Consider the following 12,270-nt stretch of genomic DNA (forward strand, 5'->3'; position numbering starts at 1 on the left):
AGTAGAATCAAATCGAGCACGAGAATATGAGAAACGAAGACGAAGCAAGCAGAGGAAGCACGAACAAGAACGATAGCCAAACCCTAGATCGTAACCTGAGCGAATGATACCATGTTAGCTGAGCTTAGAGGAAGCAGGCTAGGAGAGAAAATGAAAAAGAGAAACTGAGATATTTTCACTAACAAACTTTGGGAGAAATCGTTCTAATTCTGTTACAGTGAGTGGTGAGCTACTTATATATACTTCCAGATTGTATGAGAGTGTGCCATGTGTAGCACAGCTGTAGAGCACTAACATATTACACCTAACTAACTAATTAACACTAATTAAGCTGATAATCGAAAGAAACTGATAAATGGGCTTTTCTTTTGTTAACATCATTAAGGAGGAGGATTCCATAAATGTGAACCGCCTACACTGGTAGCTAAGAATGAGCAAACGGGAGATTCCACCGCCCCCGCGCCCTGCGCCTCGCGCCCCCATTCCCCATTTGAAGATATTTTCATATGGGGGATTCCCCGCCCCGCCCCCGCATTTGCCATTTTCTCTATATGAGCTTTTTTGGTTTTCTATTTTGAAATTTTTTATTTTCTATCTTTTAAAATTTTTTTTCCTTTCTTTTTCTGACAAAAAATAATTCACAAATCTCAATTATACGACAATCCAACGGTAGGATCCTCACAGATCACCTAGAGGATCATCTTTATCGATTTATACGATGATCCAACGGTTGGATCCTCACGGATCGCCCTTAGGTTCATCCTCTCAAAATTATACGAAGATCCAACGGTCAGATCCTCCCGGATCACCTAGAGAATCATCTTTACCGATTTATCGATTTATACCATGATCCAATGGTCAGATCCTCACAGATCGCCCTTAGGTTCATCCTCTCAAAATTATGTGAATATCCAACGGTTGGATCGTCCCGGATCGCCCTTAGAATCATCCTCACAAAGTTATATGACGATCCAACGGTCGGATCCTCCCAGATCACCTTTTGAATCATCTTTTCACAATTATACGAAGATCCAATAGTCGGTCCTCACCGATCGCCCTTAGGATCATCCTCTCAAAATTATGTGAAGATCCAACGGGTGGATCGTCCCAGATCGCCTTTAGAATCATCCTTACAAAATTATACGACGATCCAACAGTCAAATCCTCACAGATCTTCTTTTGAATCGTCTTTTCATAATTATATAAAAATCCAACTGTCAGATTCTCATGAGGAATAAGAAAAATTATAAAAATGCCCAGGTTGAAAAAAAAAAAAAAACAAACAAACAAAATGGGGAACCCGCATGGGTAATGGGAAACCCCCCACCCCCGCACATGTGATTGGGAACCCCGCCCCCGCCCCCGCTTGACAAATGCGGGGAAAACCCGGAGGTACCCCGCCCCCCCACCCCCGTTTGCTCATTCCTACTGGCAGCCTAGTGAGTGGCACCGCCATTACATCGTCAACACCATCCTATTTGTCGTCAAAGTACCAAAAATTGTACAAGAGAAGAGGAACTTGATGTAACCACTCGTTGAGATACATGTACTGAATTGGAGCCAATGAAATCTTTTCTTTTCTTCACCCTTTGTAACACTAATGATGTACAGCTTTCAGATATGAAATCCCCGCTCGTTCCCTGAGTTTGTTCATTTTCAACGTATATTATCTTGGAGTCATTTTCTGAAAAACCAAAGGGCCTTGCCCACCCATAGCCTTAATATCTTAATTAACAACTTTCCTATTGCTCTTGGGTAACCCGAAGCAACTTAATCTCCTTTTTTCTCTTTTCTTCTGCTCAATGGGATTAATCAGGCCTTTCCCAGTGTCACTATAGTTCAGTCCCTTCTTCTTCTACATAAATAAAAAGAAACAATGTCCAGTCGATCACTTCATTGAAACTTGAAAGCTAGCTAGTATGCAGCTCTCTGTCATGGCTTCAATAATTTCTGATTCTCTTCATATAAACTATCCTGTAACTGTATTTCTCATTCTTATAGTCCTCTCGCAAAACCTGGACTCACCTCCGCCATAGACATACTCGTGATTATGCTCATATACTCTGCACCATTTTGCTTGATGCCATTGATGATCCCCTTGACTCAATTGTAACATTCACACGCATTTATTTTGGTACCCAATCTGTGTATATGATTTAATAGTCATCATTGATCCGTATTGTTCAAGGAAGCTGATTACACTGATCACTGATGCAAGAGCTACACACCAAAGCGACATTTCCCCTGGTAAGAATTAGTGCCATGAGGCCGAAAAGCGATGTGATTCAGTTATCGGTTGAACAAAGAAATGGGGTTTTGCAGCGGGGACTGTGCTATTTGCCTGATGGAGTTCGAGAAAGAAGACAGGTGCACTTTGCTAGATAAATATAGACACACATTTCTCCATGTATGCCTCCAGAAGTGTACAGATATCTCAGCCTAATGTCCACTCTGTCGCCAAAGTATCAAAGACTGTACAAAAGAATAAGGAACTCGATGTAGGCAGGCATGTATTGAATGATTTTCAATAAATTTGTCTTTTACTTATCTATAGTGGAACTGGATTTCTTCAACGGATTAGAATTCGTGTTCTTGTATATAATTTAGGGAATTTACAAACAAAACATACCATTCAGTTGGTCACCGGTTTTTTCTTTTCCTTACCTCAGTGGGATTGCTCCTCTATATAAAGGAAACAAGGCTACTCCATATAACTTATTTAAAACTTTAAAGCTAGCCACTAAGCAACTCTGTATCATGAATCCTGTGGTTTCTGCACTGATTTTATCGGTTCCCACCGGCGTAGTCCTCTGGGTCATAGTTGGCGTACTCGAAGAGAAAATCAGAGTCGCCAGACCTGGATTCGCCCCCGCCATAGATATCGCTGTGAGTATACTCACGATACTAGTTATTTTTCTTTTCCGCACCATTACGCTTGGTACCATTTCCATTGTTGAACCCTCCCTCGATTACAGGATCGTAACAGGCCTCGGCTATGGGTTTTATATCCCAATGTTACCCTGGGTATATGACATAATAACCACCGTTGGCTCATGTTGTTCAAGAACAATGGTTAAACTGATGCACAATGCTACTTTTCTTATGGTGACAATCGGTGCCAAGAGCCCTGAAGGCTATGCGATTTTCAATTATCAAGTGGACCAAGAAAAGGGGTTTTGCAGAGGCGAGTGTGCCATTTGCTTGATGGAGTACGAGACAAAAGACAAGTGTGCATTGTTAGATAAATGTGGACATACGTTTCACCACAAATGTCTATATGAGAATTTGGCTATGTCTACCCGATGTCCGCTTTGTCGTCAAGTATCAAAGATAGTAAGGAACTCCATGCAGCTGCCAGTCAATAACTTTAGGGTTCTTGAAGCGAGAAACCAACATAACATCCTCCTACTCATAAATGTTGTCACCTAGAAGAAGATCCACTGGTGACAACACACCCTTATCATGAATTGCAAGGGAGGTAGGAAGAAAAAAGGAAGTGAAGAGTGGGATAAGTGACGAGGAAGATAACGGAATGAATAGGTAGGAAGAGGTCATGGCAGGGGATTGGCAGCGGTCGAAAGGCCTTTAAGCCTTAAACTCTACTATGTATTTGTTCCGTTCTTGGAATTTTGTCTAGCCACTTTCAATAGTGTTTAGATCTTCACATGCAACCTACAAAGATGAATAAGCGTACCACCTAGATGCTAATTAATAACTTCAGGGTTCTTGAAGCCACATCTAGATCGGTTATTAAATTTCGACATCATTTAATGAAAGTTTATGATTTGTTTGATTAATAAAATGGTTATGATAGTTTAGCTAGATCGGTTATTAAATTTCGACACCAAAAAAACGATTCGCCTAACACTACAAAACTAGAATGACAGTTGCAAAATAAAACGTCAATGAGAAACGTCACTCGGAAGGACATAGTTTATGGCCACATCAATTTTTCTTATTCTCATCAAATTGGGTATTAGTTCAACCAACCACACCGACTTAAATTGCTGGATGCAGTTATGATGGAGCTCAGTATTTCGGTACACCAGAATGAGCTCAAACAGCTCAAGTTCAACACTGTAATAATGACATAGGCAAAGGATTCAGGGTGCCCAAAGGAAAACAGATGCTTCACAAACAGAAGTTGTATTTCTATCCTCAGTTTCAGCGAGTGTAGTGTTTCATTCAATATTACAACATTTGAGATCAGTTTAGAATCTTCTACTATCTGCACCAGAGGTCAGATGGCAGGAGCAACATAAGTTAAAAAGAGACGGTGGTTTCAGAATTCAATCAACCCCTAAGCGAGTACTTTTTTCCGGTAAATGGCTGGAACTTGGGATCTTCTTTCTTTTCAGGTTGCTGCTCTTGTTTAGCGTCTTTTGTAGCTTCCTTCTGAACAGAAGAAAAAAGAAAGTACAATTAATATTATGGTCAACATTAGAACAATTTGGTAATGTATTCCAAACTTGTAGGAAACCATGAAACAAAGAGTGTACCTTTGGTGCCTCCTTTGGAATACGGCTGGCATTTGCTCCAAAAACAAGCTTTCCCTGAGCCTGACGATTGGCAGTTTGAGAACTAGATCCTGCAGAAGGTGGTGCAGTTCCATTGGTGGCCACAGGTTTCTTGTCTTTGGACCCTGATGAGGAAGCTGGTGCTGGCTCATACTTCAAAGGCTTACCATCCAAGCGCCTTCCAGCTCCAGTAAAAGGGTTGAATTTTGGTTCAGTCGCAGCAGGGTCCTCTTCAACTGCAAGAAAACAGAAACTCATATAACTTCCTAGATTTCTTTTTTTTCTTTTTTTTTCTTTTTTTGGAAAATGGGACCTGACTGCTAAAATAGTATTGACTATTAGAATTCAACATTAGTCATATACCAGTGTGATTTGAAAAAACATTAGTCATATATCTGAGCATTTTACACTAAACTAAAATCTAAATTGTGCCGAGATTTTTATTTTCAGCAATTACACTGTAACAGTTGCCAACAGTAAGAAAATTGGATTCCCAGGAATCTGAATAGACTTTATACATCACATTATAGCAAATTCAAAGATCAGAAAGCCAAGATCAACGAATTCCTGTTAAGATATTCCAATCAACACCTATGTGTGGCCTCTAGAAGTATATGCGTCAACAAATTTGCATAATGAAAAATGTTAGAGCACCCTTTTCAATTATGCAGCTCGCATACTAAAACAAACTATATATGACCACACTCTGAAAGAGAACACAAAGAAAAATGGAAGGAAAAAGCCACGCAGAGAAAACAAGGAAATCCATTGAACCGTAAGTCACTAAGTGAAGAAAGAAAACGGCAAACAGGACCAGCGATGGCAATGAGGATAGAGAAATCTGTACCTTGAGCTGTTGCCTTGTTAAGAGGAACAGGTGCCACAGGCCTTTCAGGTTCCTTGTAATCAAGAGGAGGTGCAAAGTCCACCTCACAGTCTGTCTCAATTATACTTATTGCATTAGAAGGCTTTGATTCAATGATATCTATATAATACTTCTTGTTGTTGTATGCTACCATAATACTATCCCCAATGGTCAAGCAGGAAAAATTCCTTAGTGTCGTCTCCAAGCTGTACGACAAAAAATAAATCGATATGTCAAATCAGAGACCTAGCAGGATATTCAAAAGATGCAAATAATTAACATGTAAAAATTAAAAAATAAAAACAGACACGCATAGCCCGTGCTGATGAAAAAAAAAATTATATATTTTGGTTTGGCTGAAATGTGGAAGATAATTTCTGCAACAATAGAAGGTATAATTGGATAGGAAGAAAAGGTGGCTCAGTTTTTAAAGAGCAAGTAACTGAAACACCAACCAAAAAGAGGGCAGAAAAGAAGAAAAACAAACAATACCAGCACTTTTCTCTTCTTTAGTTCTTTTTCATTTTCTGTTAGGAAACAAACTTTCATGGCTAGAGGACTCTCTATCGTCCCCATCGTCCCAACAGCCGATCACGCAATTAGAGCTACAAACAGTTTGATTCTTGGGCAACAGAATCCCAGGGTGGCAAGGACTTCGACTGCCTTGTATCGGGTGAAGAGAAGGGGGTGGTAGGCTTAGTAGGGCTCAAACCTACAATATAACAGTTATGAGCGGTACGTTTCAACCAATTAAACTATAAGCCCCTACGGATCTATACATGCAATTCGCTCAGTTCGGGAAGAGCGGACGGAAATAAAGAGGAGGCCTTTGCTCTACAAAAAGTCCCTAGAAAAACAAGAGAACTCTACAGAAGATACCAAGGCACAACAGCATTCCAATCATAAGATATTGCATGACACAATGATCCCTAAACTCAGAAGATACTTGAGCCCAAGGCAGCCTCAAAAACTGACTCATCCCACTAAAGATTTACCTTTTTCATACCTTGCTCCCTCAAAATTCTTGTATTCCCCTCCACCCACGCTAACCATCAGATTAACAACACAGCATGTCTCCCTAGCACCACAACCCTCTTATTTCTACCAAAGAACATATAGGTTTTATTCAATACTAGGCAAGACAAGAACTGGATTGTACCAGCTCACTTGGATCTCACAAAACAATATTCTCTGAACTTTCAGCATCCAGTTTGCACATGGCTCACCAAAGATGAGAGACAGCAAGAAGGTCGTCTCCTCAGAACCATATTACAACTTGCCAAATTAAAATAGGGAGACTGAAAAGGGAAAAAGTCCATTAGCTTTTTGAATAAGATGTTATGAGAAAGCTCCTGAGGGAGTGTTATGAGAAAGCTCCTGAAGACTCCCTCAATAATCTTCCATCCAGCCTATTAGGAACCAATTTAAACTTTTGCAAAGCAGCCAATACTCTGCGAACTCTCCCACCTCCTGATCATTTAGTTTCTACGAAACCCAAAGTTCCAACTGAAGATAGAAAAAGGATATGCACACAACCTTGCAGTAGAGATATCATGTATGTATAAACAGGGAAATACTATACAAAAAGCTCTCTCTCACTCACTCCATTTCCCCCTCCAACCGATAATAAGCAAAAGAAGAAATACCTTGGGACGTACATATTGACATGCAACCCATATTCACTTCTCACAACAGCACCAGAAAGCGCCTCACTTTCCTGATGAATCCTCCCACATTGTCCTAGTAAAAGCTTCAATTCTCCTTGACCAATTTCAGACACCATATTCCCCATTTTCCTTCACTCATGAAACCAATTCCCATCTGACCACGTAACTCTTCTTCCTTCCAACAGCCTTCCACCGAAAATTCCTCGTCAAATATTAACTTACCAATTCCCATCTGACCAAGTAACTCTTCTTCCTTCCAACAGCCTTCCATTGAAAATTCCTCTTCAAATATTAACTTCTGGCCACACTAATATGGATCCCAAAGAGTGAAATAGTAAATATGCATGTTGCATACAAGTTATTGGATAAGAGTTACTCTTCCCACTATAGATATAAAGGCTTTGCTTCAGCTGCATAATAGTTTCTCCGCATTTTCTAAAACCGGATCCCAAAAACTGATTGCCTCAAACTAACCACCAATAGGCAGCCCCAAATACGCCATAGGCCAATGGGAACAACCTCACAGTTGGATTAAGAAACGATCATAGAAACAAAAAGACTAAAAGGGGGACTGATCTGAAAGATCTATTTATTTTTTTTACAAGATACATTTTACTGAAAAAAAAAATTAAAATAAAATAAAAGGAGAACAATTACAAACAAGCGGATAGAAAATCCACCAAAAGAAGCTCCAAAAACACCAACACCAACTAGAGAAAAACAAAACATGTAATTAACTAACAGGGGCAGACCAATCTAAGTACCAAAAAAAATTAAAAATTAAAAAAAATAAACAAACGATTTTTAAACACTTAAGAAATAGATATTCATGGGGAAGACCAAAAACAAAGTCCACCCCACAAACTGTCAAAATCTTCCCCTCCCAAATTCTCAATTCTTGTTCTTCTTCTCCATCCAGAGAACCTAAATTACCGCCATAGTAGCACACCTACCCAGAAGGCCAGAACCAAACCCTTCTTTCTTCCTCCAAACAAACTGAACCTTTCACCCAGCCGGGTTAAATGATTAGCTGGATTAACCCAGGTCACATTACTATCCTTAAACACCCTTTTCCAGACAGCTGAAGCAATCAGATGATGTAAAAACATATGGTTTGCACTCTCTGCATCTCTGTGCATAATACACCAGTGAGGGGAGAAACTAGCAAAGGGTCTACTCCATTGAACCAAATCACAAGTATTTACCTTCCCATTTGCAATAATCGAATCTGGGGATAGAGAAAGTATCTGTAACAAATTCAAATCTGGAATTGGAGAATGAGGGTCAAGAGAAGCTGAGAAGAAACTCGGAAGACAGAGGGACATTTGATGTAAACCTCTCTTCAGAATGCTAAGCTTAGACTAGGTTCACAGAAGGAGGTTCAATTTAAACTACATTTAATCAGTTCTTATAACGAAGCTCTTAATTGTGTTATGCCTTCCGTTTCCTTAATTTCTGAATTTCAAGCATGGCATTCTCCATCTATAAAAGACTGGGATTGGTGGGTTGTGATACATTTGTTGACTTGTGATTCCCCATAAATGAAAAATAAATAGAAGTGATAATATTAAAACTATAACAGATAAAGACCTAGTTCCTGGACATAACCAAGGAGGAGGAACCCTCAGTATTATTTAGAGAGACCAATAACACACCATGATGACAAAGAAGCACATAAAATCGATAAGTATACAACATTTGAGTCAAAATGTATCACCTCCTAGGTTACTGTCCTCAAAGTAACGGCTCATATCAATTCATTCCTATACTACTCCTTTATGGACATAATAAAAATAACAACCCATGGTAGTTAACCTAATTAAAGAAAGGCAAAATTAATCCCAAGTTCTATACATGTCTGTTGTCTAGGATCTCCCTAAATAGTTAAGTTGTCACAAGTACAAGCACAGTGTAGGCATTTACCTTTCACAAGAACCACTTTTTTTCAAGACACAATTATTAACAAATAAGTAAAAACATTTAAAAAAAAAAAAAAAACATGTTTACTTACATAGCTTTTGGATTTGAGATGTCTAAAAAGTCCTTTGTATGGGGTTGAAGTTTAACATATGTTCCCTTTGGAAGAGTCACATTTTTCAGTCGCACAATGTCCCCCTCTTGCAAGAGCATATTCTCCATCATCTAAGTGAAAATAATTAAGAAGGAAACAACACGAATTGAAGATCATAATACAATTTTGGCTGCCAGAAAAATTCACAGTAACTTGCCCAAATTATACGAGTCATCTCACACACTGAAGTCTTACCCAATAAGGCATGTAGATCATGCCTTCTTCTGCGATGAACTCCAACACCCCACAATGAGAGACCCGCTCAGCAGTGTCATTACGAAGCTCAAACAACATTGGATAATCAATGTGGAGCGATGCTGCATGATTTTGATCGATATAAGTAATTCCAGATCAGAATGATAGGTAATACAAATTAATCAATAAGTAAAACACCATAATAAAGGAGTAAGCGACTAACCAAGGCGGTCAAGGGCTGAGGGAGGCATTATAACTGGAAAAAAGAAAAACACAACAATAAAGCAAATCAGGACTACATATTGTCAGATACCAGTAAGAACTATCTAACCAAAAATAGTGATAAGAAGTTAAAGACTTACTTTTATCACCACTTTCAAGTTGCGGCTGCAAAATTGATTACGGAAATAAACATCAGAACAAAGGAACAATTGAAAAGAAAAACTCTAGATTTCAAATGCTGTTACATGAACGGGATTCAGCTTCCTAAAGAAGTGGGAGGGGGATTACCCTAAAAAAAAAAAAGTGGGAGGGGGGAAGTTTCTCCTCTTTTCAAATCCAGAATAAAAGTTTGCCAAGTATTTCTCGACACAATCAAAAAAGGGAAAGCATTATGGAGAGGGGAGTGTGCCTGAGGTTTTTTAGTAGACAATAGAAACCCAAAAATGAAGGACATAAACATTATTCTCAAAGTGCTCAATCACACATAATCTGGGGAAAATATGAAGAAGAAAAAAATTAATCAAATACGAAAGCATTTCCAACCTTTTCAATAAATGATGCAGGATAACATCGATATGTCTGCTCGAATGACGTCCCATGATACCCATATCCATCAAAATACTGCAACATGACAAACTTTTATTAAACTTCAAGTTAATCAAAAAATTTTATGGGATTCAAAGGAAGGCAGATGAATAAAAAAGCTGTCCTCACAAAGACCAAGCAATATGAATGGTAGCAGTTATCATCCTGTTTTGACAAATTAAAGCTAAAGCTTGTATAAAGACAAGTGAATAGAAACACCGTCCTCAGGTGATTAACACAAGCACCAAACACCTGAATGGTAGCAGCTTACTTTGACAAACAAAAATTCAAAAGCAAACTTGTATAGTACATATTTTCGTCTGCCAATAACACGCATCATCAATAACTAGTAACATCTCCAATTGCATGGAAAATGCAGAGTAGATTGTAAGCTAGAAGAGCTATTTGTCAAAACTAGTATCTGGAATCAGTAAAGTAGAAAAAGTAAAACCTTTTACATTTCGATTGAAATGAATTCATACCATTTTCACTGCTGATAGATTTGCACACCAGTAAATAACCTCCAAAGGCTCCCTACAAAAAAAAGCAAAGATAGCACAATAATGAAATACTTATCACTCTCAAAAGCAACTACAGCCCAAACTGAAATAATAAATAGTAAAAAGTTTTCAACTTTTTATTGAATTTTCACTTGTTCTTGTCATTGTAGTCTGAGTAAATCAAAAAAAAAAATCACATTCATACAATTAACAGAAGAATACAGAAAATAAATCAATGGCATAACCCTAAAGAAAAGAATAACCTTGACTTCAATTTCAAAACTGACCCAATACAATTTCAAAACGCAAAGAAGAAATATTGATCGCAAGGCAATGGGCAAAAGAGCCAAAATTGGATGGATCTAAGAAAGCGTAGAAATTGAGATTCGGAATTGCAATACCTTTAGGGCAGAGAGAGAGAGAGAGAGAGAGAGAGTGTTTGATCAGAGCTCTGAGAAGAGGGAAAGGATGTTGGTATTTGGTATTTGGTATTTGTATGTGATTATTAGAGAACCTATTGCGCACGAAATGGCTAAGATGCGCCTCTGCTTTCTGTGCACGCCATATATAGGAACAATTTACAAATATGGACCGAACCTTCTTTTCTTTTCTTTTTTTTTTGGCTTTTGTCTCTCTCTATCTCTCACTCTCCAACGTCTTGTCTTGCCAGCCTCGGATGTAAATCCAACGGTGAAATTATCTTAAGTTGAGTTGTTTTTATTTTCCATCATTACATCTACAATTTCTATATCTACTAGTAATTGAGCATAATTTTCATGGTCAGTTACTAACCAGGTGACCACCACTGAGAGTTGCGCTATTGACACTCTATAGTGATATAGTCTCTACTTTTGTTCATCCTACAAATACTTTTTGGTTCTAAAGTATCTTACTTTTCATCCTTATTGTATTAATTGATTCTAGGATGGTGGTACTCTTTTTTACTTGCTCTGATCAAGCTGGATTTTTAACGAGGCCACCTTAAGTTCTCAATGCTGTATTGACCATGGGAGCCATTGTAATGAGGACCACTAAAATGAGGACTAGTTGAGGACTTTTGTGTTAAACCCACTTTTCGATCACATTTCCACAAATTAACCGTTAGATGTTTAGATATTTATGTGCAGATCATTTATGTAATTTTCAACCAAATTGAAAATTGTTAAGACATTCATAACTGTGATTTAACAGTTATGAACATGAACGGTTTATATTTGACAGATTTGGTTTGTCCATTGATTGATCTAGTTTGGTACCTTAATGATTAGCAATTTAGAAGAAAATTTTAAGAAGTGATCTACTCATGCATTCATAAACATCTCACAGTTGATTTGTCATAATGCAATCGAAAATTGGGTCTCTTAAACCGTTGATTAGAAAGTCTTCAACTAGTCCTCATTTTAGTGGTCCTCATTACAATGGCTCTCGTATTAACCATGTGCTATTTTTCAACCAAATTGAAAATTGTTAAGACATTCATAACTGTGATTTAACAATTATAAACATGAACGGTTCATATTTGACAGATTCGGTTCGTCCATTGATTTGGGCCCAGTTTGGGATTGATTTTGGAGCTGCTTTTGGGCTTACGGTATGGTGTTTGGTAAATTCTCTAGAAGTTGCTTTTGGTCCAAATAGCTTCTCCTGG

The 12,270-nt window shown here is 38.2% G+C and overlaps 1 protein-coding gene across 1 annotated transcript; it reads right to left on the bottom strand.

The window, feature by feature from the left end:
* Positions 1 to 3,930: 3,930 nt before the first annotated feature.
* On the bottom strand, positions 3,931 to 11,185 carry LOC133738495 (uncharacterized). Its single transcript, XM_062166053.1, has 10 exons — positions 11,024 to 11,185; positions 10,605 to 10,656; positions 10,081 to 10,158; positions 9,678 to 9,702; positions 9,539 to 9,571; positions 9,316 to 9,437; positions 9,061 to 9,191; positions 5,365 to 5,588; positions 4,500 to 4,753; positions 3,931 to 4,395 (listed from the first exon to the last, which is right to left on the bottom strand). Exons 2-10 carry the CDS (start codon positions 10,605 to 10,607, stop codon positions 4,294 to 4,296), a joined length of 972 nt encoding a protein of 323 aa, XP_062022037.1. The 5' UTR covers positions 10,608 to 10,656; positions 11,024 to 11,185; the 3' UTR covers positions 3,931 to 4,293.
* Between the last annotated feature and the right edge of the window lie 1,085 nt (positions 11,186 to 12,270).

This window comes from Rosa rugosa, chromosome 3 (assembly GCF_958449725.1).
Source record: "Rosa rugosa chromosome 3, drRosRugo1.1, whole genome shotgun sequence".
Taxonomy (NCBI): domain Eukaryota; kingdom Viridiplantae; phylum Streptophyta; class Magnoliopsida; order Rosales; family Rosaceae; genus Rosa; species Rosa rugosa.

Bases quoted from the DNA above. Each gene is read 5' to 3' on its own strand.
- LOC133738495 (XM_062166053.1), bottom strand. The intron at 9,703-10,080 runs GTTGGAAATGCT...TCAATTTTGCAG, and splicing joins CTGCATCATTTATTGAAAAG to CCGCAACTTGAAAGTGGTGA. The intron at 9,572-9,677 runs GTAAGTCTTTAA...TCTTTTTTCCAG, and splicing joins ACTTGAAAGTGGTGATAAAA to TTATAATGCCTCCCTCAGCC.